Here is a 26,829-nt window from a genome sequence, read left to right as displayed (position 1 = left end):
CCATTGGGGTCCTGAGCCCATGCCTGAACCCAGGGAAACAGGGAGGGCTGCTGCAGCCCAGCCCTCCCTCCAGGGACCCGTGATTCTGCGAGGCCTGCTGGTCGGTCGGAGCAAAGCAATTAGCTGCCTCCAAGGTATATGAAAAGCCTGGTCTTTATTTTGTTTCCAAATCTGAAATAGCAAAAGAGACCCAAGAGAAAGGGTGCAGCTTCTTTTAAAAGTTCAGTCCCCCCGCCCCAAGATCCACTCCCACAAGTGTAATACAAAAGTCACCATGTCACAGAAAGATGTGGTGTTCACAGAAATTTGTGTGCTTGACTGGCCACCTACCAAGCGAGAAAGACAAGTTTCTGCTCATCTTTCACCTTTTGCAATCTTTAATGTTTTCCTTTCACATCCAATCACAGTAATTGCCCTTTACCTTATCTGTGTTAAACATTTCCTCCTTTGTGCATTGATAGCTGTCCTTTTGTCCCATTTCCACTTCTGATAGCTATCTGTAATTTCCCAAGACCTGATTCTGCCCCCGTGACCCTGTGCCTTGGAGATGATGGCAGTTCACAGCTTGTCCAGGCACTGCGACCTGGTAGTACCTCTTTGGTTAATGTGTTCCTTGGTTTGGCTTTTTTTGTAATTAAACCACTTTCATACAATTTCTAGTGTTCATTCTAGCATTCATTCATGTTTTCCCTGAGTCTCCATTCATAAAACTGGCTGAGATTAATAATTTCCGCTAGAAGGAACCTTATTTGAAATCTAGGTACTCCACCACCTGACCCAAGAGGGGGCCATTTCCAACTGAGCAGCAAAACATCCAGGGTGGGCTTCTTTAAGAGTGAGAATTATGTCATTGTAGATAAAAGCACCATCTAGCAGTAGTGATGCTTTGAGCACTGCTTTCTTTTCTTCATTTTTCCCCTTGGCTTGGTTCTGCTGGAGTTCTTCCTCGGGGTTCTCCTGCCTTTTCCTGGCATGTCTGTGGGGGTCAGGACTGGCCCCTGCTGCCTTTCTGCTTGTGCCACCCCCGTTGCAAGCACAGGAGCCTTGCCAGGAAGGATGGCAGCCCCTCTCCATCCAGGGCACGACTCCCCTTGCAGCTCAGCGCATCCACTCTTGCCCAGAGGAGAACCAGCATTGTGTGTCAAAACCCAGAAGCCCCCCGTTTCACCTTCCTCTGGGATAAGGCTTTCTTCCTCTGACAAGGGTGGATTCTGCCAGAGGGCGGCAGGATCAGACCCACAGGGAGACAGGGAGACACAGGTGGGCTGAAATGGTTCACTTTATTTCTTTCTCAGTGTGCAGATGATCAGGTGCCCATTGTGTTCCAATGATTTCATAGTGCAGACAAATGGCAGTGCTGGGGGTGGAGGGATGAAGTTTCACACATACCCCCCTCGCATCACTTGCATGCCCACGGTGCTCAGGTAAGCATGGCTTTCCTCACAGAAAAGTAAAGGGATACTGCTCTGTGAGCTACAATTCCTGGATTACGGGGGGTTGGACTAGATGACCCCTGGGGTCCCCTTCAACTCTGCAATTCTGTAAGTTGCCACAAGGGGTCTTTGGAGAGCGAATCTGCAGTGGGAAACTATGCCCAGTCCTCCTGCGACTGTCGAGTCCAATTACATGCGCTTGTTCCCAGCATCACACGCACGGCCCAAGAGCAGCTGGCGCATGCCTGAGCTGGCCAGAGGCCCACTGGGTGAGCGGCTCCCGGGCCCAGGCCTGCCATGGCCTTGCCCTGCTTAGGGGGCAGCCTGCCAAGCGGTCCAGCTGGCGTGAGGGACATGGCTGGGCAGGTGCTCCTTTGCAAAGGGAAGAGCCAGGAGGTCACTGTGGCTGCTTCTGACGCAGACATGCTGCCTGCTCACGCCAGGACTCAGTGTGCCTGTGCCTAACACACTCTGTGTATGCCCAGAGACACCTTGGCCACATTTGCTTGGACTATGAGAGATCTTTAAGGGAACCCACAAACCCCACCTTTTGGCTCTCGGGACCTTCAGCCTAATCCCATGCAGCCCCCTGGCTGGCTTAGAGCAGTGGCGAAGGGGAGATCACGGAAGGGAGGAGGGCCTCCTGCCATCCCATAATCTGCATGTTCTCCACCCACTGTTGCAGGGGAGGCCCATGTTCCTCAGTGGAGGGGGGGGGGATGGAGTAAGGTTACCAGTTTTTCCCCAAAGAATCTGGGGACACTTTTTTTAAAAAAAGAGGGGGGGAAAGTAATTTTTTAAAAAGTTTTAAAAAAAGAAGTAATATCTTCTCTTCTGTGGTCTCCTCTGGGTCCTGGCCTGCTCTCCGGAGTGCTAGCCACCGTGGAGTAGTCTCGGGTGGGGCCTGGACTTGGCCACGTGTCCTTGCCCTCCCAGTGCTCTCCCACCTCTTTTCCTCAGCGGCGGCAGCAGCGGTGCAACAAGGTTGGGGCTCCCCTCTTTTTTCTCCTTCCTCTTTCTCTACTTCCTTCTCCTCTCCCCTTTCTCCCTCCATCGGCTCCAGGGTTTTCCTGGCCATGGAGTGCTGCTGGGCAGTTGGCTGGGTGGCCGGGTGATCTCACTCCCAGCTTGATTTGGGTCGTGGGGTGGGTGTGTCAGCGGTTCCCCCAGTTGACGCGCCGGGAGTCCCTGGTTCCCCTTCAGCAGTGGCGGGGGCAGTGGCAGTCTCAGCAGCCCAGAGCCAGGCTGGTAGCCCAGTTGGCTCTGGCTGGCTTCAGGAGCTGCTCACTGCTGTGACGCCCGCCATTTTGCCTCACCAGAATTCCCCACATGATGTGTCTTGTGCCGTTGAACCAATCACGCAATATTCATTCCCTACTAATAAATCTACAACACTTAAAATATAAATCCGGGGACATTAAATGAAATCCGGGGACAGATTTGTGAATCCGGGGACTGTCTCTGCGAAACGGGGACGTAGAGAGTTGCTTTGTATGCAGAAGGTCTTCCGTTCAATCTCCAGGCGCACCTCCGGGGAAAGTGCAGGAGGAGAGATCGTTGCTCTTGTGCTCAGATCCTGCTTGTGGGTTTCCCACGGAGGCATCTGGTTGGCCACTAAGAGGAGAGGGGCTGGACCAGATGGGCCCCTTTGGCCTGATCCGGCAGGCAGGCAGCCCAACTGGCCAAGACCTTTCCTCTTGCTCAGGGGAGAAGCAGAGGGGGCTCGACGGGTCAAAGGGCTGACTGGGTGGAAGCTGCCTGGCTAGGAAGGACTCCTGGGGGGGTGGGGGTGGGCTTGAGGGTCCTTGTGTCCCAGGCCCTGATGCAGCCCTTCCTGGGAGCCCCAGCTGAGGGCAAGGGGAAGTTTCTGCTGCAGCTGGCATGGGATGTCTGCACTGGGGACCCCCTCCCCGTCTTTCTCTGGGTGCTGGAATTCCTTGAGCAACATCCCCCAGCCCCCCACCTCAGAGCCTCCCCCTGTGAGAGACAGATCCCACCCAGGCAACTGCGAGCAAAGCAGCAGCAGCTCTTTGTGAGGCCTCCAGAGCAGAGGCAGCCATTTGCTTCCTTGGCATGGGGGGAGGGGGGAAGAAGGGGTGCCAGCTGGCATCCTTGCCAGTAGTCAGTGGCCCATTTACACTCCCAGAGTCTGGATGGCTCCCCCACGCCACTCAGTGCAGGGTCTCCTGGCAACCGCTTGCTGTGGGCACATTCAGAAGGTGCCAGAAGTGGAAGACACCCCCCCCAGCAGCTTTGCTCCAGAAGAACCTAAAGGCTGATGGGGTTACTTTCTTTGCCAGGGCTGCCTAGAGACACCATCCCCAGCCTCAGGAGCCGCTTGGGCTGGGCATGTGGCTCGTTCTGGGCCAGGATGACTCTCAGGCTGGCTGCCAAGATGTGGGCGTAGAATCTTAGAACCACAGCATTGTAGGGACCCCAAGGGACCCCAAGAGTCATCTAGTCCAACCCCATGCAAGGCAGGAATTGTTTGTTTCCAAACTGGGCACCAGGCCTATGGGCAGCGAGGGACTAGCGGACGTAGAGCCAGTCGGCCAGAGCCGTGGGCAAGTGGGTGAAGGCCTGCAGCCGGACCCACCAGCGGGCCTCCATGGGGTTGTAGCGGGCGTAGGGGTGCCGCGCGGTCAGCGCCTCGGTGATGTCGTCCAGCACGAGGGAGACGTCCCTCAGGCCACTGCGCACAAAGCCCTCCATCCGGCGGACCTGCTCCGCGAAGTAGGCCTCTCCGTAGTCCGCACGGACGGCTGCGCTGGCCCTGCTCCACATCTGCTGGGCCTCGGCCTGGACTCCGTCCCGGGTCAGGATGCCGGTGGCTGCGATGAAGTTGCTGGGCTCCACCGCGACCACCCCCACCCCCCAGGGGTACATCTCCTGGCGGAGGCAACTGGTGAAGGCCTCCAGGCCGGCCTTGGAGACGCAGTAGGAAGAGCGCAGAGGACTGGACATGCGGCCGAGCATGCTGCTCACGTTGACCACGCGGCCTGGAGAGGAGCAGAGAGGCAGGCGCTGGGCGAGAGGGAGTCTCTCAGGGGGGCAGAGGCTGCCGGGAAAGGTCAGCGACTCATCGGGGAGCTTCCCAGCACTACCCCCATGGTGACTGAGAGAGGAGGGAAAGGAACTCTGTGTGTGCTCAGAAGCACACCTCACCAAAATTATTTTCCGTTTCACTGCAAACCAGCTTTGGAGGTCAGCCGTGGTGGAGGCCCCAAGTCCCACTGTCCCATGGGCTGAGCAAATCCACGCAGGCTGAGGCTGCCCTCCAGAGCTGACCCATCTGCCGCAGGATCTGGAGGGAGGGATGCTGCAGCCAGAGGATCGTGTCCCAGCTGCCCCACCTTCTGCAGGGGCTCCTCAGCTGCTCTTGCCAGGGCTTGTGACAGCCCTCCCCCCCAGGGGCTGGCTGCCCCTCCCAGGCCACTGCTGGCCCAATTCTGCACCAGGAAACCCTGGCAAAGGGACCAAGTGCAGCGGAGGGAGGGGGTGACAAAGAGGATGTCCCTCAAGAGGCGGACGGTGCCGTACCTTGGGCCCTGCGGATCAGGGGCAGAAAAGCCTTGGTGACTCGGATGGCCCCCCACAGGTTGACCTCGGCCACCCTCTGGTATTTCTCCACGCTGGTGAATTCCACGTCCCCAAAGGAGGCGACTCCAGCGTTGTTCACCAAGCCCCACAGACCTGTCAGGCAAAGCAGGAGATGCGTCCTGGGGGTTTTGCCACAGGAACAGGGTCCTCTTCCCCTGGGGACACCCGGCCCCCTCTCTCCCGGCCCCCTCCCAGGGCCCAAAGGGGGACCCTCTGAATGAGGACGCCAGAGGAACCTCCAGAATCAGCCGGGGGGGGACACAAGAGGCGCCATCCCTGTCAGGTGGCCTCAAAGCCTACTTCTAGGGGGGAAGTGTCCCCAATCCAACAGAAAGGTGAAATTAGCAGCCAAATGTAACAAGTGCATATTCTTGCTAGTTAGCATGAGAAGGGGTTAACACCACAGAGCCGTATTGCTAACTGGTACATACTCAGACCATAGAAACACAATTGGTAGACAGGGTTCTGTGTGATGTCATTTCCCCTCCATATAGTACTTCCTGTCCCCTCCTCTCTTCCTTTGGCCAGTGTTGGAGGCAGAGATGCCTCTACTTGCTCCAGCTTCGGGTTCAGGCCTGAAGCTACTTATACTGCAAATGAAAGTCTTTTGCCTGCATAGCTTTTACTGCTGCCATTGCTGTGAACCATTGCAAGATTATAAGTTATATTTTTAACTTATTTACAAGTTGTTGCCTGATTGTTTGTTAAGTGGAGTAAGAAAGGGGAGCCAGCTTGCTTCATGAAGCTGGACTTGCTCAAAAGGAGCCTAATTCCTAGGCTTTTAATTTTGCTGCCAAGAATGGGATTTTGAAACTCAATCCTGGCTTGTGGGAGCCTGGAGGGATAAATTCCAATTAACCTCTCCTCTCCTACCCATTAAACCCCTCCCACATTCTGCACTGAAATGAGTAGGGCTGGTGGGGGGAGCACATCCGTGGGGGAGCCATGGGGTCTCCATCCCAGGCCATTTCCTCCTCTCCACGGATCCACCCCATTCCCTCTTTTCCAGTGTCTTTTGTCCTTGAATTCTGAGCCCCAGGAGGTGCACCAGCGCAGAGGGGGTTCTGCTGCCCTCCTCTCTCCCGTTGCTGCCCCAACAGCCCCCAAAGAGGCTCTGGCAAAGAGGCTGGAAGAGTTTCCCAGGAATGTCTCCTCCAGTCAGTTCCACCCAGAGAGATCCACTGAAGGACCTTCTGGCAAGTCCTGCATTGCAAGAGGTTGGACTAGATGAGTCTACCAACTTGCCCATGCTCTGATTCTGTGAGTCTCCCAGGGGCTGCCAAGACCCACGGCTGGGTGAGCTGAGGCGCTCTCTCTGCTGCCCCCTCTCTCCTCCAAGGGGTCTGGAGCCCCCTCTTCCTGACCTCCCAGTCTCTGAATCAGAAGCATCCTGTACAGAGTCAGGAGCACCACCATCACGAAACTTGGGGGACCATTTCTGCATTTGGGGTGGGGGCCAGAGGTCTCTGCAGGGGTGGGGGGCTTCTCCTTTCCTGCCTCTTGCACAAAGAAGGGGTCCTTTGAGGCTGGCTCAGCTGAGGGCATCTTTGGGGCTCTGTACGGAGACCCCCCCAAAGCCTCTTGCTTGCCTGGCTCCATGCCCATGTGCCAACCCTCTCCTGCTTCATTCCTCCCACCCATGGAGACCCCTCCCTGCTCTGGCCCAGCCTCCTCCTCCTCCCTTCTGGCCCTGATCCCTGCTCTGCTCCTCCTGCTGACTCCCTTGGGTGGAGGTGGCCCTTTGCACAGTCCTCCCTGCCTTGCCTTTGCCCTCCTTTGCTCTTTGCAATCCTCCTCCACCTCATCCCGCCCCACGGAATGTGGGGCTCAGAAGCAGCCAGAAAGGCTGGCCCAGGGGGTGCTGCTGCTTCTGAAGCTGCCATGGGCGGGGGGGGGGGAGCTTTTTAGTTTAGAGTAAGAGGCACCATGGTGGAAGTTTATACAATTGGACCTGGCAGGAGAAGCAGACAGAGACCAGTTTTCCTCCCCGTCTCCTAACTCCAGAACTCCTGAGCATCCAATGAAGCTGAATGTTGGAAGATTCAGGACAGAGAAAGGAAAGCCTTCTTCATGCGGCACATAGATAAACTGCGGAACTCCCTTCCACAGGAGGCAGCGATGGCCATCAACCTACGAGGCTTTCCCAAAGGACCGTGCCAATTCATGGAGGAGGAGGAGGGGACTTTGGGGGCCGCCAGCCAGTGTGGAAACCGCAGGAGGGGAGAGCTGCTCTTGCCCTGGGGTCCTGCTTGTGGGCTTCTTCCTGTGGAGGCCTCTGGCTGGCCATTCTGAGAAGAAGATGCTGGACTAGATGGGTCCTTGGCCTGATCCATCAGCCACGCTCTTCTGAGGGCCTTATCTCGTGATCCCAGCTCCATTCGCTGCTTCTTTTCCAGGAACTGAGCCACCTCCCTTTGAGGCCCCCCCCCGACCTCAGCCCTCCCCACTGCCTGCTCAGGATCAGCCAGGATCAGCCTCCCCTCTGTGCCACCCGCCCCACAGACACCAAGCAGGTCCCTCTGGCCATGCAGCTGCACCAGGGATGCCAGGCTGCAGGGGAGCAGAGACACCCCAGCCCCCACCTGGCCCCACAGAGCCAGTCCCTGGCCAGAGGGCCCTTACCTTGCTCAGGCCCCTTCAGGCTCCTGGTCACGAGCTGGAGAGCCCTGGCCACCTCCTCCTCGCTGCAGACGTTCATCTGCAGGACGTGCATCCGCCCCGAGGGTCCCAGGCGCTCCAGCTCCCGGGCACCGTCTCCTCCTTGGTCCTGCTCAACAGACACAGGAAAGAAATCCTTTGCCCACAACAGTCTGCCAGGAGTGGGCCCCCTCCAATCCACTCCCGGGGCCCCCTGGATCAGGCTGGGGGCTGCTGGGGGCTGGCACTTAGCTCCCTGACCCCCAGCTGCTGCTTCCTTGTCTGCAGGAAAGAGGGCAGTATTGGCAACCGTGTTTTAAAACCTGCTTCGTGTGTCTGGGAATGGAAAACCAGGATAGTGTAATGACTTTGGGGAATCAGGCTGAATGCCAAGACATACCCAAGCCCTGGATCCAGCAAGTGTTAAAAGACAAGCCAGGCTAGCTTCCCGAGGAGGAGATCGCTTGGGTGATGGGCCATTTAGAGAACAAAGGAAAGGGGCTCTGTCTGAGATGGCAAAGGGGTGCCTCGCAGGTGGTTGGAAGGAATTGTTGTTATTATTATATTGCTTCCTAGACATCCATCCATCTCCATCCATCTGGTGGGTGGGGGTCCTCAGTGGGGGTTCCCACTCCCCTCCACCAGGCAGGCCAGGGGACTGGGACTTTGCCCCCCCCCCCAGCTCAGCGGCCTGCTCCCCCCTTCTCTGCTCCAAAGGCCCAGGCAGCCCAGAGGAGACGCCCTGTCTGGCTCTCCTCTCCACGGATGGAGGATGTGGGCCGGCTGTATCAGGAGGGATTTCCAGATTCATAAACTGCCCCACAGCCAAGGGCTGCCCAAGGGGGTGGACAGTCAGATGAACAGGGTTGCAGGCTCAGCTGAAACCAGTAAGGCCATTCCTGCAATTGTGCAAATCCGGAGGCTGATGGGCTTTTCAGGGAAAGCCTTCGGGATCAAGGGCATATTATGGGATTAGTGGTTGCCCAACTTCATTTGAAACCACAGGGAAGACACGAACCCTTTGCAAGGAGAGCAGAGGATCCCCAGAGGCGATTCTGAGGCCGTGAGCCTGGCAGTTGGGATGGGGGTGGCCAGGAATGTCACCGTCTGAAGAAGTGTGCATGCACACGAAAGCTCATACCAAGAACTAACTTAGTTGGTCTTTAAGGTGCTACTGGAAGGAAAAAAACATTTTTGTTTTTGTTTTGACTATGGCAGACCAACACGGCTACCAATCTGTAACCGTCTTCTGGGAACAGGAGACACAAAATCTGGCAGGGGAAGGTCCTCGTTTTGCAAACGGGTTCAGGGGCTGAAGGGACGCTGTCCCACGGGAATCAAGAGCCCAGAGGAATAGTTCTGGGGCCTCTCTCTGCCTGCGCACGGATGTCCCCCGCTGCCCCGGATGTTTACAAGGGACCCAGGCGAGGCGGCTGAGGGCACGTGGCTTGGAGCTATGATGATGAAGAACCTGCACCTGCTGCTCCTGCAGTGCGGGGGAAAGTGAAAGGGAGCCGTCACCGTCTCCATGGCAACAGGGCCAGGCACAACCTCACTTGGGATGGAAACTTCCAGGCTTGGCCGCCTCCCAGGGGGGGCTCACTGGCCCTGCCAGGTCTCCCAGGCATGCAGGGAGGGAGGTCACCTTGGCCGGCCTGAACCACAAAGGAGACGGCTGGGTGACCTCTGGGTGTCCCTGGGCAGGAAGGCGGCTGCGGGTGGGGAGGAAGGTGGGGAGGAGGCCACCCAAAGGCCCTCTCTGGCAGGAGGAGGAGGAGGAAGAAGAAAAAGAATGGCAGTTGTCTCAGGCACAGAGATCTCACTCCACGCCCCCCAGCCAAGGGAGCTCCCTCACCCAGCAGACAAGGCCCGTCTGTGGGACAGGAGGTGGGGAAGGGGCAATGGCAGGCCCTGACCTCCAAAATTCCCCCAGAAGGACCTGCCCACACAGCCTCCCACACCGGCCTCAGGGGCTCTGCCCTTGGGCACAGCCAGGGGCCTCATCTGCGCCCACCCCCGTCAATCTGCCCCCACAAAATCCAACCAAGTTTGCTGGCCGCAGCAAAAAGAGAACACAATGAAGCAGGTGCCCTGCTGGGGGGAGCGGGGGCTGGCACCCCACTCACTCACGGTGTTGTATGAGTTTATGCCAAAAAAACCTCGGTGGCTTGCAGCAATGGCATCCCCCACAGCTGGGATGCCCCCCCCGGGTGAAGCTGCCCCCCTTGGGGCACAAAATATGAGCAGTCCCCGGTTTAAACTCCCCGGTCTCCTCTTTCCCAAGTGATGTTCTCCAGAGGTTGTGGGACTCCCAGCGCAGCCAATGGTCAGGGGGGAGGAAGAGGGTGGAAGTCGTAGTTCAGCAACCTCGGGAGGGCACCTGGTTGGGAAAGGTTGCTCTGCAGGGTGGGCACAGCAGCTGCTTCTCTTCTGAGCCCCTCTCTCATCCACCTGGGTGCGCAGCAGCAGCCTCCCTCACCTTGAGCAGGCAGGCGGCAAAGACGGTGAAGCCCTGGGCGTGGAGGCGCCTGGCCAAGGCCTGGCCGAAGCCTTTGTCGCAGCCGGTGATGAGCACGGCCTTCCCGTCGGCCTGCAGGGGGGAGACAGGAAGGGGGCCCCTCAGAGGCTGGCTCTGCAAGGCTCAGCCGCCAGGGAGAGATCATCTCTACGCTCTAGACCAGAGGGGTCCATGTGCGGCCCTCAAGGCCCTTTGGGTGGCTCCCGCCCTCCTGCTTCCCTAGTTAGGACGTGCTCAGCTTTGGGAAGGAGATGCAAAGGCACCAGGGAGGTGTCTTCATGGCAAAGCCCTCCGCCTTGCTTAGCCGGTTTGGGGAAGGCGGCAGGAGGGCCAAGCGGGGCGTGGGTGTGTCAAATATCGGCCTCTCTCCCCCAATGACCCACCCTGAGAGACAGCTTCACCCAACCACCCTCCCAACTGGAGGGTCCCGATCCAGCTCTCCTGCTCCCACACCTCTCTCAGCCATCCGGGTCCTAAGAGGCTCAACAAAGGCAGATTGATGGCTTTAAAGAATCAGGAACATTTCTGCCTTCCTCTTCCAGCTAAGGATGGGAAGACGCAGGCAAGAGCAAGCCCTGCGGGGCTGGGAGGAAGCACGGCCGGCTAAGCCCCCCCAGAGAGCAGAGTTTGCCTCTCCTGATCTGCACCCCCTGGAGTCACAAAGGGGGTCACCCTCCCTCTGAACCCACCCCATTTTGTGGCTTGCCACACTTGTTGCTCTCTCCTGGCAAGCTCAGAGGTGCTGCGTCTCCTCCCGACTCCTAGGAAGCAACGGTTGACTCAGAAGCCTCCCGCATGGTGGCCCACTGCAAAGAAGGATGTCCGGTGGCACAGCAAGGGTTAAGAGCTGCTCCCCTGGGGGCACCAGGCGCAGAGGCAGGGGGCTGTGGCCCAGCCATGTTTGCTGCAGACACCCAATGGGCAGGGCCCCTTCCTCCTTCCTGCCGTTCTCCTGCCCCTTTCCTGGGCTTCCTGGGCACCTTGTGCAATGAGCCGTCTGGAGGCGGCTTCAGCCGCAACAAGTTGTGGCGGCAGATAAGGATCAGGCCTCAGCTGCCAAGCCAGATCCAGAGCCGGTTTTTCAGGGCTGGGAAGCTGCTGAGCAACCGGCAGGCAGGCCTCACCTGACCCGACACCTCTCAAGGACAAGCGAACGGGAAGTGCGAAGCGAGGGGGAGAGGGAGAGCCTGCTTGCCAAGGGCGGGTGACTGGGCTGCTGGCCTGGCATGTGTGGTGGCATCTCCCCTGCGTCACCCTGGGCGAGGGAAAGAGTGACCCGGCCTGGAAAGTCCTCTTGGGACACGGCCTGCCCACCCAGACCAAGGAGAGAACTTGGCTCTGGAAGCAGGCCAAAGGCACGAAGGGCAGGAGCTATTTTGAAGCCCACAAAGGAACAAGAAGACCTGTGGTGTTTACAGTCCTTGTCAGCCTCCATTCCCCCCTTGCCAGCCCTCCCTCCCCCCATCCACAAATGTCGACAGGCCAGCTTAAAGGGGGGGGGTGACCAATGGACGGAGCCACACCTGAAGGTGATTCAACAGCTGCTGCCTTTGGGAGCGCAATAAACTGGGAAACCTCCAGACTCGTTAAGGCAGAGCGCTGGGACCATTGGATTGTTTGGAACCACTTTTAAGCACAAATTGCTCAACTCCTAGGGCTGCCATACGTCCGGAATTTCCTGGACATACAGTATCCAGGATTTGTCCTCCCAAAAATAATGTCCGAATGGAATATTTGAGGATTGGTAGAAATGTTTGGGGAAACCCCGGCATATGGCAACCCATGTTGGAAATGTATATCCCCCCCAATTTTCTAAAAAAATAGCTGTCGAACTATTTTGCAACCCTACCACCCCCAGAAGCCCTTGGTGTCCTGGTGCAAATGGCTAAGCAAATGCTGTTCTCTAGAGGTGAGGCAAAGGTGCCCAGGGCCAGCTCTGGTCCAGCAGATCAGCCGGAAGGAAAAGAAACTCCAGCAGCCTGGATCCAAAATGAAGCCACAGCAAAGGAGGCCCTGCCGGCCCAGAGGAGGACTCAGCTAGACAGCGGCAAATAAAACGTTCTGGATGTGTTGTAAAGTATACAATTGTGACGCTAGATAGCGACCGTGAGCGATAGCAAATTCAATGCATTTTTTAAAAAGAGCATTTTCACAACGTTTCGAACGTGTCTAGAATTGTAGAATGGTAGAGTTGCAAGAGACCCCGAGGGCCAGAAGCCTTCCAACTCTACAGCCCTATGACTTACAGTCTCCAGAAAGGGCTGTAGCTCCGTGGGGCACACCGTCCCAGCTCCCCTCCCCACCGGCAGAACCTCCAGGCTGAGGCGACCCCCTACCTGAGACCCCAGAGATCTGCTGCTGCTGCTGGTCAGTGCAGCCAGTCCTGAGCCAAACGGCCAAGGTCCCACTGGGCAGGGGGCAGCTCTCTGCATTCCTCAGCTTGCTCCAGACAAGGCCCCACAGCCCCACCACCAACCATGGGGCGGCAGTCTGGCCCCACCGGTGTGCATCTCCCTGCAGACCCCTGCCTGGCAAAGGACCACGGCCAACTCACATGACCTCTGGGGTGCTCCGTGGACAAGCACTGTGGCTGTAGCCAAAGGGCACCCCACTCTCTGCAGCTGGGGGGGGGGCAGAAGGCGCTCCGCTCCCTGGGGCAGGCGGGGAAGGAAGGGAACCTGCACAGGCCCACTTCCCAGCCGGCTCAGCCCCAACTCCCTTCTAGAGCTATGGGGCAGGGGCTGAGCTAAGGCACACAGGCTTGGGCTTCCCCTCCTCCTTGCCCCCTCCAGGTGATCTATTCCAGCTGGGACTATTTTCAGAGGTGACCTTTGCCTGCCTCTGGGTCACACTCTGAGCCCCACATTCCTCTCAGGCACAGGAGGGGTTTGCCCTCTGTCAAGGGCGAACAGGAGCCCCTCTGTGGTGGGGATCCCGCCATTGCCTGGCTCTAGCCTGGCTCCCACCTTGACCTGACCTCCCATCATCTCTCCCCTGCTCTTCTCACCCTCCTGTCTTGTTTGCTCCCCGGAAGCCTTGTGGACCCTTTGACTCAGTTTCCCTCCTGGCCGCGTGGGCTGAGAAGGGCTGCCTAGTCCACAAAGGGGGGGTGGGATTTAGATCAGTGCAGCTTAAGTCTCCAAGGGGGAAAAACAAAATCCTGCAAAGTTATTGGTTTAAATCAAGTTTCACGTTTTGTAACCTGGCTCTTCCCTAATAGCAATGAGCTCGCTGTAGCCATGGAGCCATGTTTACTTGCAGCTAAATAGAGTCCTTTGTGCTGCGCAGGAACCCCAAATCTTCATGTTGCCAATGTGACTTTTGCACAGAAGCCAAAAAGGAGGTGGGGGGGTGCAATGAGTGACTTTGTCTCTCTCTTGCAATGACAGTAAGCAGGACCATTTGTTGGGGGGGGGCTGTGACTCAGCCGGAGAGTATCTGCTTTGCAGGAAGGTGGTCTCAGATTCCATTCCTGGCACAGTGCTGAGCTGGCCTCTTTCTCCCACTGGCAGGCAGAGCCCTCCTGCAAATCCTGACACCCCCCACCCACCCGTCTCCTTTCATTCATTGTGAACTGGGAGGCTGGCTAGGGCTGCCCAAAGGGACTTGGCACTTATGCACAGGCACTGCTTTTCATGCAGCCCAGCGTCCAGTTTGGGGGCTGGGTCTCACAGCCCTGCAAGGCTCCTTGCACACGGAGATGTTAGCCAGGGTCTTCTGTGTCCCCCCTTCTCCTGCCTTCCCAGCTTGCTCCAGGCAGCTAATTAAGTACAATCACAAAATGTGGTTTTTCAGAATTTAACCACAATGACCATGACCCCATTGTGAACCATCATTTGCTCCAACTGCCAGCAGACTACTCTAGAACAGCCTCTTGTGATTGATTGCAGAGTAAACGTGATAGAAAATTTGGTATTAAGAAATGCACTGAAAATTTTTCATTTATTAAAAAAATAAAGAAATAAAAATGTGCAGTTACGTTGTCATAATCAATGGATTTGAATTGAGACGATGAAGCGACCCCCCCCCCCCCGCCTGAGCCCAAGATTGGCAGTATTTGTTTTCATTGGTTAAGCAATTACAAGGCAAGAAAGCAAATGGGATTGAAAGGTTTTTAATTGGTTTGACAAATGTGCTTTATGGTATCAATCACGCAACAGAATTAAAAATCTGCTTCCTTGATTTTCCCTTCAAGCCAGTGCAGCAGCCCCCCTGCCAGAGAGAAAGGGGCTCCAGAGCTGGAGCTTTGGGGATGCAGAGACGCTGGGCCTCCGGGCTCCACGCCACCCCACCCTCTCTGGGGCACGCCTTGCTGACCCCCGAAAAGAGGATGCGGGGGGGGGGGCGGCTTTCTTCCTAGCCTAAAGGCAGCGGAGCTTCCTTGGTGGTGGCTCCACAATTGTTGTTACTTTGAAGATTTGCACCTTGCCTTTCAAGCAATGATTCTCAAGGCAGCAAACAAGAAGCAGGAAATTTTACAAAACTCCAACAACGCCCCGCCAGGCAGGCAACGGAACGGCTTTCATTGTTTCAGTTTGCAAGTTTTAGTCTGCTGTTAATGTGTTTTAAGCTGTAAATTGCCCTGGAATCTGACATGACGAAAGGCAGCTTTAAGTCACTGGCTGTGTGGATTGCAGCATTTGGGACTTTTCAGCTTAGAGAAAAGGTAAGAGGTGATATTGATGGAAGTCTGTAAAGTTACGCCTGCCATGGAGAAAGGGGGTAGAGAAAAGTTTCTCTCTCCCTTGGGCAACACTGGAACTCACGGATCTCCAATGAATGTCAAAGGATTCAGGGCACAGAAAGGGAAGTCCTTCTTCATGCAGAGCACAGTTAAACTGTGGAACTCCCTCCCACAGGAGACAGTGACAGCCACTGACTTGGAGGCTTTAAAAGAGGAGAAGTCCATGGCCTGGAGGAGGAGGAGGAAGAAGAGAGGGCTCCTGATGGGCTCCCAGCCATGTTGGCCGAACTCTCCCCTTCCCAGCCCGGCTCCTGAATCCTAGTTCTGGGAAAGTTCAGGAGCAGAGAGTTGCTCTGGGAACAGGAGGCTGGACTAGATGGGCCCCCCGGGGCCTGATCCAGCAGCCCCTGTGTGGGAGAGGGAGGCCTGAGGCACCGAGTCCCCCCAGCCGAGGAAGAGGCCCTGCCCTGCTCGGGCACCAGAGCCCCTTTTGGGAGCCCCGTGCGTCCAGGCTGCTGGGATGGAGACCCTTCTTCTAGGGAAGAGCGCAGACTTGGACACAAACTCCAGAGCCAGCGAGAAAGGGAGGAGGAAGACGAGGCTCTTGTTTGGGGGGGGGGGATCCTGCCCAGGGCAAGGAAGCCAGAGCGTCTCGTCTCGGGGGGGTGTGCTGCCCCCCCCCCGTTGCCCCGGCTCCAGCCGCGCTCCTCCTCGTCCAGGGCGCAAAGGGCAGCACGCCGGCGGGCCGGCCAGCCTCCTTGGGTGCCCTTTCCGAGTCCCGGCCTGGGGGCCTGGGGCTGCTTTGGCCCCGGAGAGAGGGGCCCCCGCCCGCCCGGCCAGGCTGGCCCGCTCCCGCTCCCTTTCCGCGCCCCCTTCTCGCGCTACTCACGGGGAGGGCGCCGCCCCGACGGGGCAGCCGGCGGCCCAGCAGAGGCAGCAGCGCGACGCCCAGCGCGCCCGCGACGCCCCCGCCCCACGGCCCCAGCAGGAGGAGCAGGAGAAGCAGGAGAAGCAGGAGAAGCAGCCCCAGGGCCAGGCGGGCGGGGAGCCCCGGGGAGGGCGGCGGCGGCGGCGGGGGCGGCATCTCCTCCTGGGCGGGCGGGCGGGCGCGTGATCTCACTTCCTCGCCGGGCGGGCGGGAGCGCAGGAGGCCGGGCCAGTCGCGGGAAGGAGGCGCCGGAGCCGGAGAGCCAGCGAGCCAGCGAGAGCGCGCAGGTGAGGCGCCCCGGCCGGGCCGGGAAGAAGGAGAGGGCGAGGGCCAGGGAGGGAGACCCGCCTCCCCCCCGCCGCTGCCCTCCGGCCTGGCCCTTTCCCCGGAGCGGGCGGGCGGGGCGGGGGCGGCGCCGGGCCTCCCTCCCCCGGCGAGCCTCCCGGCTCAGCCTCTCAGCGCCCGCCGCGTCCCGGCCGGCCTTCCGGGGAGGCCCTCCGGCTCCAGGCCCCGCCGCCGCTTCCCGCGCCTCCGAGGCCGCCATCCCTGCCCCTCGCCGGCCAGGCCGCGCACCTCGAGGCGCCCCCGCCGCCCCTCTGCTTGGGGGGCAAGCAGGCCCCTCGCCCCCGTGGGAAGGAGGCCTGGGGCACGGGGGGGGGGCTGGCACAGAATAGGAGGGTTCCCGGGCTGGAGGGAACCCCAAGGCTCATCCAGTCCAACCTCCTGGTCTCTTGCGTGTGAATCCCCCCCCCCGTGTGCTGGGAGGAGGGGGTTGGGCTTCCCTTGCCCCCCCCCCGCCCTTGACCCTGGGGAAGACCTTGCGGGGCTCCGGGATCCGACTGCAGTTCTGCGCCAGGAAGAGCCGCATTCTGCAAAGCGCAGCTTGGCAAGCAGAGCCCCAAGAGATGGCGAGAGGCAGCAGCTGCTCAAGGGTCAGGCTGGCTGCTCTCAGCGGTGCCCGGGCAGCCTCAAGTGGGTCAGCCAAGCCCCTCGGAGCGGCCCCTCCCGCCTGGCCCGGTGTTCTTGTGATGCCACATAAGGGCATTTGCATACCTGCTCCCCATTTGCACAAGGTGCTTTGTCCCTGGAGTTCTGGTGAGTGGAGAGAGTCCTGTGGGGCCTGGCCTGGCTGTGCCCTTCTTCTCCCTGCCAGCACCCGCTCTCCTTTCTGCCCCCTCCCCACACGCTGCCACCTGCAGGGCCTCCCCCAGCCGGTCACTCTTGTAACTGACCTACGGGTTCTCCAGAGACCGGGAATGACGTTCCTGCTCCTGTCCTTCCTGCTCCTGCTGCTGCTCCTCTCCTAAAGGGCTCCTGCCCTCCCAGTCTGGGGCAGGCAGCTCCCGTGCGCCCCCCTCTCCGTGAGCATGGAGCCCCATGCAGGTAAAGAGCAGAGGGCAGGGCAGGTGGCCTTGCTCAGGGACAGATGCGGTCAGGAGGCATCCATTGCCCCCCTGGCACCCCAGCGGCTGGGGGGGGCACACCTCCGCTTCTCTTCCTCTCCCCTTTCCCCTTCTCTCCCCCGTCTCCAGGGGTCTTGGCAGACCTGTGGCAAAGGTGGGGGTTAGTTGAGGCGGGACATGGGGAAGGTCACCCAGGGGGAAGCAGCTGGGGGCTGCCCTTCCCAAGGCTGCCACGGAAAGCTGTGCCCACACATTTGGCACTCCTCTTCGCCCCAGAGGGATGGTCGCCCAAGTCCCAGCCGAGCTCTGTGGTCCAAGGACCCGTCTTGTGTGGCATCATCTTCTCCTGGGGGCTGAACAGGTGCCTCCAAGGGAAACTCAAGGAGGATCCGAGCGCAAGAGCAGCTCTCCCCTCCGGTGGCACTCAGAAGCCCGGCTGCCTCCAACTCCATCCTGGCTAGTGGCCATTGCTAGCCCTCTCCTCCTTTGCGGAGGCCCTTTGGCCACCTTCCCCTCCCTGAGAGCCAGGCTCCATCGCTTCCTCCGGCTTGGCTTTATGAGTCCTGCCATAAAACAATCTCCAGGTATACAGCCCCAAGAGCAGCATTTCCCAGGAGGGGGAGGAGCCCCTCTTTGGCCTGCTGCCTCCCAGGCCCCATCACCCCTTCCTTGGACATGCCTGGGGGTGGGTGGGGGCATTGCTTTTGGGGGGCTAGTACAACAGGGGGCTCCTGCACAGAGACCAGACCACCAGGGCCACCAGATGGGCGACAGAGATCCTGAACAGGGATGGTGCCCGTAGGAGGGGCTGTGGCTACGAGAGGGACCCCCGCCCCAGGCAGTTGCTTGCCCCAACCGCCACGTTGTCTTCCGCAAAGAGAAATCTGGTCCTGGACCTGTGAAGAGCCCCATATCTGGATGAGACCAAGTGCCAGCTGAGCCCAGCACCCTGTTCCCGCAGTGGCCAACCAGGTGCCCTGGGTTTGCGATGCCACCCAAAAGCATGTTGCCCACACAGAGTGCCTTCTGTGTTTTTAGGCAGAAGGGCTGGACGTTGCGTGAGGAGCCTGCTGTTATCTGGATGTGTGGGGCGGGGAGAGGAGGCTCCCTCGTTTGGACCCTGTTTTATGGCTAAGAGGCCAGTGGGGCCATAAAGGTTTGGAGCAAACAAAGGTGAGGTGCTCCTGCCCTCTCTTGCAGAGCCCAGAGGAAGACTCCGGCTGTGAAGACACCCATGGCAACCATCCTGGCGGCCACCCGCATCTCCCGGCCCCTCGCCCAGCTGGCCACCAAGACCTCCCACCTGAAGGATGTCTCTGCCAGCCTTCGGTAAGTGGCCTTGTGGGGAGGGGTCTGCAGGGGCTTCCTCTCTGTCTCTGGCCACAAGGGGCCCTTCAGCAGAGTCGCCTGGTTAGGGGACCATTTCCTTCCCCCTCCAACCCCCAAATTTCCTCTAGGCATTGCAGCTTTGCCACCCTGAGGGTTTAGCAATTGGGAAATGGAAAGCTGCCGTTAGGAGTCAGAAGCTTCCCCCTGGCCTCCCCTGCTGCTGTCGCGGAGCCCTCTGTGGCCCCGTCCCTTGAAAGGCTGCTGGAGACGTCCTGATCAGGGCACGATGCCAGGGCAGAGCTCAGAAGCTGCCTCACCTGCCCGCCTGGCAGGGCTCCCTAGATTAGCCAGGACTCTGGATCCTAAGGTGGGGGTCCATTTCCCATGGAGCAAGACGCTCCTGACCGCCCCATTCAGGAGCCAAGGCGCTGCTAGGAGCACCCTCCTCTTCCGTCCTCCTTCCTTGGAGCTTCCCAGGGGCATCTGGCTGGCCAGGGGCTGCTGGACTAGCTGGGCCCCCTGGAAGGCCAGGTGGGCTCAGGTTGTTCTGAGGGTAGGCAAGGCGCTGCTGCTTGGTGTGGCAAAAGGACCTGGCAGAGTTGGCAAGGGGGTGGGGGGGAGAGAGACCCCCGCTGAGGGGAAGTGGGTCAGTGCAGGGTCCATTTTTAAGGGACTCAAAGGCACAGGGATTTTTAGGGGCCTCTTTCCAGTCAGTAGGCAGGACCAGCCAGTTGAGAGACCTCCCCAAGAATGGCTTCTTCCCTGCCTAGCAAGCCCCGTTTTCTGCAGACTTGGGGAAGGAGGTGCCAGGATTTATCCTCTTCATTTGGCACCTCTGGCAGCGCTCAGCACCCCCTTTCTGGCAGAGCAGAATTGGCTCCTCTGGGAGCCTCTGCGTGGCCTCCTTGGACTGCCCCAAGTTGAGCAAACAAGTTTCAGAAGAGTCCAGCAGGGCTGTCCTCTTTCCAAAGTCCCCCTGACACGTAGCCCCCCAAGGCTGCCGCCTGGCCCCCTCCCCTCCCTCCGGCCGCTGGGCTGACCTTTGGGAAGGATCAGCAAGATGACGTGGGGGCAAAGGGTGACCCTCGGCCACAGTCCCTCGGCGGGGGAGCTTCCAGCCCAGAGAGATTGGGGGGGGGGTTCCTGCGTTTGGGTCTGCCCCTTAGGACAAGCGCTCTCTGGGGCCTGGAGATGTGGGGGGGGGCTTCCTTGCCCAGAGGGCACAAGGGCCTCTGCAGCTGCCCAGCCTCTCTGAATTAACACACACACACTGGCAGGCCTCAAGGGGCCGTAATCGTAATGAGATTACCCTGCTGGGAATAGCTGCGAGGGCGGATCCTGCCTCCTGAACAGCAGCCAGAAGGGGCAAGGGGCCTGGCAGGCCCAGCCTGGACTTGGCAGGAGCAGCAGTTGGAGTCAGGGAGGAAGAGGAAGAGAGATGGGGATTGCAGGTGGGGAGAGAAATGGAGGGGGCAGGAGGTCCTTCTTCCGCCTGCCCAGCTCTCTCTTCCCTCTGTCTGGCAGGGGGGAGCCTTTCCCAGCTGACTTGAAACTGGGGGCTTGTTTGTTTGTTTGTTTCTATGCCACCCTTTCCTCCCAGGAGCTCAAGGGGGCACAGATAGTTCTCCCCCTCCTTGTTTAATCCCCCCCAACAACCCTGCAAGGTAGGTTAGGCAGAGAGGCACAGCGACTGGCTCAGTGAGCCAGGTGGGGCTTCGAACGCTGGTCCCTCCCAGGTCCTAGCCTGACACTCTCAGCACGGCACCACGCTGGATCCCTCGGGCAGCCGGAGCCAGCGCTGTGGCCCTGTTCGGGTTGGCAGCATCAGGGGCAGAGGAGCTACTCCTGAGAGTGGTCAGGAGAGAACAAGAGAGCTTCTGCTCAGCCCCTTGGGGAGTGGGACCCGCAGCAAAAAGTCCTTGACCCTGGCCAGCCGGGGGGGGGGGAGGGAGGGGTGGTGTCATCCGATGAAAATAGCCGCCTCTTGCCATGACGCCTCCTGGGAGCAGCAAACCCAGGTGAGGAGGGGCGCTGGGTGACTTCTCACGGACTGGGCTCTTGTGTGTCCCCCTCCCCAAAGAAAGAGCTAGAAGATCTCAGTTTCCTGGGAGGCAGCCTGGGACTTAGTCTGAAGCAGTGCCCCCCTTCTGGGGCAAAACGAAAGGGGCTGGGCCCCATTGGGAGAGGTGGGCGCAGCGCCATCAAGTCCAGGGCGCAGGGAAATGGACAAGTGCCCAGACAGTCCAGCAGCTCCACTTCACTCCGGAAGAGGAGACGGGAGAAAAGGAAGTTGAAGGGTTAATTCAAGAGGGTCAGATCTTTCCAAAATGCCTGGGGGTTATGGGGGCCACAAGAGGACAGGCCTTTTTAGGGAATTGTGGAATCCTGGAAGGGACCCCCCCCCCGGCCATCTAGTCCCACCCCCTGCAAGGCAGCAGTCAAAACTAGGCGTCCCTGGCAGGTGGCCAGGCTCCCCAGCTGGACTGCTCTCTGCAGGGAGACAAGCCTGAGGGTTTGGGGGGGTCACAGCCAGGAGGTGCTGGAGCCCCTGGAGAAAGAGAGAGGGAGGGAGGGAGGGACATGATGTTGGGGATCAGTTTTCCCGGATGGGAGCTTCCGCTGACCCAGCCACTGGCCTGCTGCCTTCTCCCTTTCAGGCCCCTGCCTGAGATCTGTTCCTCGGTGTCCCGCCTGCAGGGCCGGCGTTCCTACGCAACGGAAGTGGATGAGGTGAGAGCCTGTGGGATTCACTGCCACAAGAGGGGATGAGGCCCATGCAGGGAGGGGCAGAGAGATGGGGATACTGGGCCGCTCTTGGCTTCTAGAGGGTCTTCCTCCAGCTTCCTGGCTGGGGTGGGGAGGGAGCAGGGAAGGGTGGGGGTGGGGGCTGGGAGGCAGCTCAGTGGCCTTTTCTGGTGGGGGCGGGGGCTCTTGTGGGGTGAGGGGCTTCCTCCCGGGGTGCCCCCTTGTGGCCAGCAGCAACACTGATCTTTCTGGGCTGTTTCCTGGAGGAACCTGAGCTGTCCATCCTGAGATCATAGAATTGCAGAGTTGGAAGGGACCCCAGGGTCATCTAGTCCCACCCCCCCGCAATGCAGGAACCTCAGCTGAAGCATCCATGGCAGACCTCCAGGGAAGGAGAGTCCACCGCTCTCCTCTTGTGGAAATCGGTTCCCCTGTCAAACGGCTCTCACCATCAGAAAACTCTTCCGTGGAGCCAGCCTGGGCTTCCTGGTTCCCCTGGGGAAATTCCCCCCAGCGCTGTTTCCTTGATGGGGCTGCTGGCATTTCTGGGGGTGTCTGAAGACCCCAAAGGTTTGCCAGCTGGAGTCCTGACCTGGAGGGTTCTGGGTGCCCCCCCTGAGGTTGTAGGGCCCCCTTTTCATGAGAGGTGGGTGGAGATGGGTCTGCTCCTCCCTGGGGGGTCTCCAACGTCCCCTTTTTGTGCTCCAGATTGGCGAGAGGCCCGTCCTCATCACTGGCTGCGATTCTGGCTTTGGCTTCGCCCTGGCCAAACACCTGCACGAGCGAGGATTCATCATCTATGCCGGCTGCCTGCTCAAGGTAGGGGGGGAGCTGGGGGGGAGGAAGGGGAAGCCGAAGCCGCCAAGCCCCTCCTGGGCAGACCCCCCCTCCAGCTGTGCCTCCAAGCTGCCAGCTGCTCTCTCCCAGGGGGCCCTGGAGGGTCCCTGTCTCTCCAAAACCCAAACAGAGGGAGCCTGTGGATGTGGGCAGGAGAAGGTGTGGGGCAGCAGGCGGCCTGGGGGAAGGTTAGTTAAAGGCAGCTGGTCCCCCTTGGGGACCCCTCTCCAAAGCCCCCTGCCTGGCCCGGGAGGGATGTGGGGCTCCCCCTGCTGGCCACACTGTCAAACGGCAGCCAGAGATGCTCTTCCCTTGCAGGAGAATCCCAGTCATCCTTACCATTTTCAAGGGCCCAAAATAGTTGGGGGGGGGGGGCAAAGCCTTTTCCTGAGTGCCTGGCCCCCACCTGCTGGTTCTGGCAGCCCTTCCCCTGGCTGGGAGACCCAAGGCAGCCGGCTGCAGCTCTTGCCTGCCCCCTGGTGGCAAGACAAAATGCCTCCTCTGCCAAATTGGTGTGGTGAAAGTCTGGCAAACGGTACTTTGGGTGAAATAAAACCATAAAATTGGCACAAAGTCTCCTTTGCAATGGAATGGCACAGTTTCCTTGTGCTCATGGCTAAAAATGAAGAGAGAGAACTCCCCTCACTGTACAAAACTTTTTGGTTAACGCAAACCCATGCAAACTGCCAGGGAGAAGATTCCCTCGTGTTATTTGGCCGCTGTTCTGCACACATTGCCTAAACACCAGCTTCTGGGTTCAGGGTGGGATATTTCAATATTTAGCTGTGTGACATTGTTGCATGCTGAAAGGATGTCAAAAGAAATCAATAAGCAAACAAATGTCCCCCCCCCCCCCCGCTCTTCCTCAGGAGCAAGGAAGGGGCGGCTCCAAGGATCTGGACGCCATGAAGAGTGACCGGATGAGGACCGTCCAGCTCAACGTCTGCGACAGTGAAGACGTTAGTCGGGCCGTGGACTACATGACTTCCACTCTGAAGATGCCAGAAAAGGGTAGGTGGGGGTCTGGCATGAGATCAGCCAAGGAAGGGGGTCCGGCAGCCCCCCCATCTCCCCAGCCTCCTTCTCTGGGGGGCCCTTGTGGGGCTGTGCAGGTCTGAGGCATTGGCTGGGCCTGGCAAAGACGCCAGAGGCAGGAAGACACCCTCAGAACCCTTCCAGCCCCCTCCTGGCCTGAGGGCTCACCTGGTGCAGCGTGGCTTGTGAGGCAGTCGTGAGGAAGCCCCGCTTGGCTGTGCTTGTGGCTTGAAGCCCCGTTCATTGCTCCCCCTCGGGGCACACAAATGCAATTACAGGCGGGGTTATGCGGTGACTGACGTCTCCGTGGGTCTTCTCCCTTCAGGGCTGTGGGGCCTGGTCAACAATGCTGGGATCTCGACCTTTGGGGAGGTGGAGTTCACCAGCATGGACACCTACAAGGAGGTGGCGGAGGTGAACCTGTGGGGAACGATCCGCACCACCAAGGCCTTCTTGCCTCTCATCCGCAGGGCCAAAGGTGAGTGAGACGGTGGGGCTCCCCATAGCCGTAGGTCAAGGGTCCGGACCTGTTGCAGGCTCTGCCTCCACCATCCCTAACCACTGGGCATGCTGGCTGCTGGGCAGGGTGTGTCAGGAACCCTGCAGCATCCGGGGGGGGGGTGCTATGTGAAGGGAGGCCTTTGGGGTTGGTGGGTCTTTGGGAGAGGAGGAGGGCTGCATCAGGGAGCTTTGCCCAGCAGCCACCACGAGTCGGGGTCTTCCAACCCACAAGCACCTGGGGAAGGGGCCTGTGGCCAGAGGAGGGGCTTGTTGGGGGCCCCCTGAGGTGGCCCCTGCCCCTTGCTCTTCAGCCCCTTCAGGGTCCCTCGCTTCCCCCGCCAGGCCGCGTGGTGAACATCAGCAGCATGATGGGGCGCATGGCCAACCCAGCGCGCTCTCCCTACTGCATCACCAAGTTTGGGGTGGAGGCCTTCTCCGACTGCCTGCGCTACGAGATGCGCCCGCACGACGTCAAGGTCTGCATCGTGGAGCCGGGCAACTTCATCGCGGGCACCAGCCTCTACAGCCCCGAGCGCATCCAGGCCATCGCCGACAAGATGTGGGACGAGCTGCCCGAGATCGTGCGCCGCGACTATGGGCGCAAGTATTTTGACGAGCAGATCGCCAAGATGGAGTCGTACTGCAACAGCGGCTCCTCGGACACGTCGCCCGTCATCGACAGCATCGCCCACGCCCTGACCTCCTCCACCCCCTACACCCGCTACCACCCCATGGACTACTACTGGTGGCTGCGCATGCAGGTCATGACCCACATGCCGGCCGCCATCTCGGACCGACTCTACATCTACTGAGCGGGGGGGAGGGGGGACCCCTGCGCCCCCCACCGCCACCGTGTCCACCTCCAGGAAGGGAAACTAATGCTAAGGGTTACCCTGTACAAATTTCTCCGTAGTCGCTTGTCTAGTTGAGGTCCAAGTACTGTATTTTTAGGGCTAAGCTGTTGTTAATTTAAGCGTTTGAGGCTCCCTTATTCCTTGCATGGTGTGTCTCCAACCAGTGCTATTTATTTCCAATAGTCCCATTTTCCCCCTGCCCATCTCAGCTGCTTTGGTCAGAGTCCCTGCTGCATCGACAGCTGCCCTCCCTTGGGAGCCCCCCCCCCCCATTGAGTGGCAGGCGGGGGGGGGACCCTGTGCCCCGGCTCCTTCCACCCAGCGCCCAGAAGCCCTAGAGCCCCCCCCCTCTGGGCCGGAGCTGGGGCTCCAAAGGAGCCATTGGGCCTCCTCCGGCCTTGCCTGCCTTTTGCACACTCCTTCCGGGGGGCAACTCTGTGGACCAGAAACACAAACACTCCCCCCCCCCACTAGGCAGGCTCATTCCCATGCACTCCTGCGAGCAAGCGAGCGATGTTCTCCTGAGCCGGGCACTTTGAACAGGGGCTGTGGAGGCAGGGTGGGGGCAGCTTCTGGGGAGCCCCCGTCCCCTCAGTTTGGGCAGCCAGATGCTCCTAAAGGGCAAGGAGGATCCCTTGGGCTGGGCAGGGAATTTTTTAGAGGACTTTTTAGAAGTTCAAGCTCTTTCCGGCATGCTGGGGGGTGGGGGGGAATGCCTGCCCCCTTTGCTTCACAGGGCACTGCAGCAATAAGTGGCTCTCGCTGTCGGTAGCGCACACCAAGGAGCCGCAGGCTAGCCATGCCCCCCCCAGCCACTGAGCGAGGACTGGGGGGGGGCCTCTGGGAAAGGGAACAAGCCCTGCAAAGCAGGACGGCAGAGTCTCTGCTCCACTGCAGTTTGAGGAACACACTTTTGTACAAAAAAGCCACGTGGAGATATTTTTGTGATGCTTCAGAGGCGAACAAAACTGTCACTGGAAGCTGATGAAAGTGTTTGTGAAAGTGGGGGGCAGGGGGGGCCTGCACTTCTGTAACGGGGGAGGGGGAGTCTGTGATCAAATATCCTCTGCCTTGATTAACATTAAACAACAGTGACAAGGAAGACACTGCCAGACTCCTTCCTTCCTCTCTCTCTTTCTGGCTGGCAGGCAAATATAGACGTCGTCTTCTTTACAATCCCTCGTGTATTTGATAGAAGTAACATCAACTTTGTTCCGGTAAACTCGGCGTTTCTTCCCACAGACGAACTTAATCATCGAGCTGCACAATGAAGTAGTAAAGAAGCAATCGCTTAGAAAACAGGACAAATCTGTGCCTGTATTAATACTTCCCTTGAAGGAAGGCTAACAAATAGAAGGATGAAGAGCCTCTCTCTGTTCTTCCCTTGGGAAAGAGAAGTGGAGATTGTAAAGAAAAGGACGACGTCTAGATTTGTCTGCTTGTCTGTCCTCCTTATCGCGGAGCACTTGTCCGTGGTGAGATATTTTTCTGTAACTTCGCATTGTGCTATTATATCACCGCCCTCTGTGCTGCCTGTTGAAGCATCTGGCTGGGGCTGAGCCCCCCCCCCCCCATGTTAGGCGGCCAGTCTCTTCTGCAATGGGGGCCACCGGGGGGGGGGTGTCTCTTGGCCATGCCTCGGCAGAGCTGCCCCAGGGCATTGTGGGGAGCCTGTCTGGCGGGCTTGGGGGGTGGAGAATAGGGTTGATGCTTGGGGGGGGTCCTTTAGGCCACAGGAGGGGGCTCCTCCCAATGTATGAAGCAGAGATAGGGACCCCCTTTCAAGAAAGTGTTTCCTTGTGAGGCCTGGCAGGGCTGGCCTGCAGCTGCTCCCCACCTCCCTTTCCCCAGCATTCCCCTGGGCATGGTGACCTGGAGGGTCTCTGTGCTGTGGCATCTGCTTGCTGTGCCGGGTGCCAAACGCCTCCATCCTCCTGGCTGGGTCAGGGGCTGCCTGGCAAAGCTGGGCCAGGAGTGCAAGAAGAGCCCATGCGAGAAGCTGCCCCTTCATCGCAGGCCAAGGGCAGCTTTTTAGGGGGGAAATGGCCCGGGGGGGGGCAAGGCAAGGAGGTGCTAGCCGCCCTAGAGCCCGAGGGGAAAGGCAAAAGCCTCCCCAGTTCATCCTTGCCGCTGCCCCCCCCAGCTGCACAGCCCCCAGCCTCATGGCAGGATGGCATGGAAGGGCAGCACCTCCCACTCCAGCTTCAGGCCAGGAACCCCCCACGCATCTTCTTGCCACCCACTGCTCTTCACTGGCCAGCTGTTTCTCAGGTCTGCTCTCCTCCTCCCCCAGACTGAAGGCCAAGTCATCCTTCTGGGTGGACC

General features: G+C 59.3%; 2 protein-coding genes across 5 annotated transcripts; one reads left to right on the top strand and one right to left on the bottom strand.

Moving 5' to 3' along the window:
* Window positions 1-1,261: 1,261 nt before the first annotated feature.
* Window positions 1,262-16,065, bottom strand: LOC310762135 (D-beta-hydroxybutyrate dehydrogenase, mitochondrial-like). The gene is made up of 5 exons (XM_083612638.1): window positions 15,762-16,065; window positions 10,150-10,260; window positions 7,656-7,800; window positions 4,974-5,126; window positions 1,262-4,432 (listed from the first exon to the last, which is right to left on the bottom strand). The coding sequence occupies exons 1-5, from the start codon at window positions 15,954-15,956 to the stop codon at window positions 3,963-3,965; spliced, it is 1,074 nt and encodes a 357-aa protein (XP_083468764.1). The 5' UTR covers window positions 15,957-16,065; the 3' UTR covers window positions 1,262-3,962.
* On the top strand, window positions 16,016-25,606 carry BDH1 (3-hydroxybutyrate dehydrogenase 1). Of its 4 annotated transcripts, none has more exons than XM_083612642.1 (7): window positions 16,016-16,087; window positions 18,404-18,532; window positions 21,190-21,262; window positions 21,986-22,096; window positions 22,984-23,125; window positions 23,475-23,627; window positions 23,993-25,606. In XM_083612642.1, exons 2-7 carry the CDS (start codon window positions 18,438-18,440, stop codon window positions 24,460-24,462), a joined length of 1,044 nt encoding a protein of 347 aa, XP_083468768.1. In that variant the 5' UTR covers window positions 16,016-16,087; window positions 18,404-18,437; the 3' UTR covers window positions 24,463-25,606. The 4 variants fall into 4 exon arrangements, with proteins under 4 accessions (XP_083468768.1, XP_083468765.1, XP_083468767.1 ...); XM_083612639.1 differs by lacking the exon at window positions 16,016-16,087 and adding an exon at window positions 16,822-17,183; XM_083612641.1 differs by lacking the exon at window positions 16,016-16,087 and adding an exon at window positions 16,822-18,175.
* Window positions 25,607-26,829: the final 1,223 nt, after the last annotated feature.

This window comes from Podarcis filfolensis, assembly GCF_964270895.1.
Source record: "Podarcis filfolensis genome assembly, chromosome: 5".
Lineage (NCBI taxonomy): Eukaryota > Metazoa > Chordata > Lepidosauria > Squamata > Lacertidae > Podarcis > Podarcis filfolensis.
The sequence above is the reverse complement of the archived record's forward strand: the minus strand, read 5'-3'. Positions and strand labels throughout refer to the sequence as shown.

Coding starts and splice junctions, on each gene's coding strand:
- LOC310762135 (XM_083612638.1), bottom strand. CDS start 15,956: ATGCCGCCCCCGCCGCCGCCGCCGCCCTCCCCGGGGCTCCCCGCCCGC. Junction 10,261..15,761: donor GTCGGGGCGGCGCCCTCCCC/GTGAGTAGCGCG, acceptor TCCCCCCTGCAG/GCCGACGGGAAGGCCGTGCT. Junction 4,433..4,973: donor CCTGATCCGCAGGGCCCAAG/GTACGGCACCGT, acceptor GCTCCTCTCCAG/GCCGCGTGGTCAACGTGAGC.
- BDH1 (XM_083612642.1), top strand. CDS start 18,438: ATGGCAACCATCCTGGCGGCCACCCGCATCTCCCGGCCCCTCGCCCAG. Junction 22,097..22,983: donor ATGCCGGCTGCCTGCTCAAG/GTAGGGGGGGAG, acceptor GCTCTTCCTCAG/GAGCAAGGAAGGGGCGGCTC. Junction 23,126..23,474: donor TCTGAAGATGCCAGAAAAGG/GTAGGTGGGGGT, acceptor TTCTCCCTTCAG/GGCTGTGGGGCCTGGTCAAC.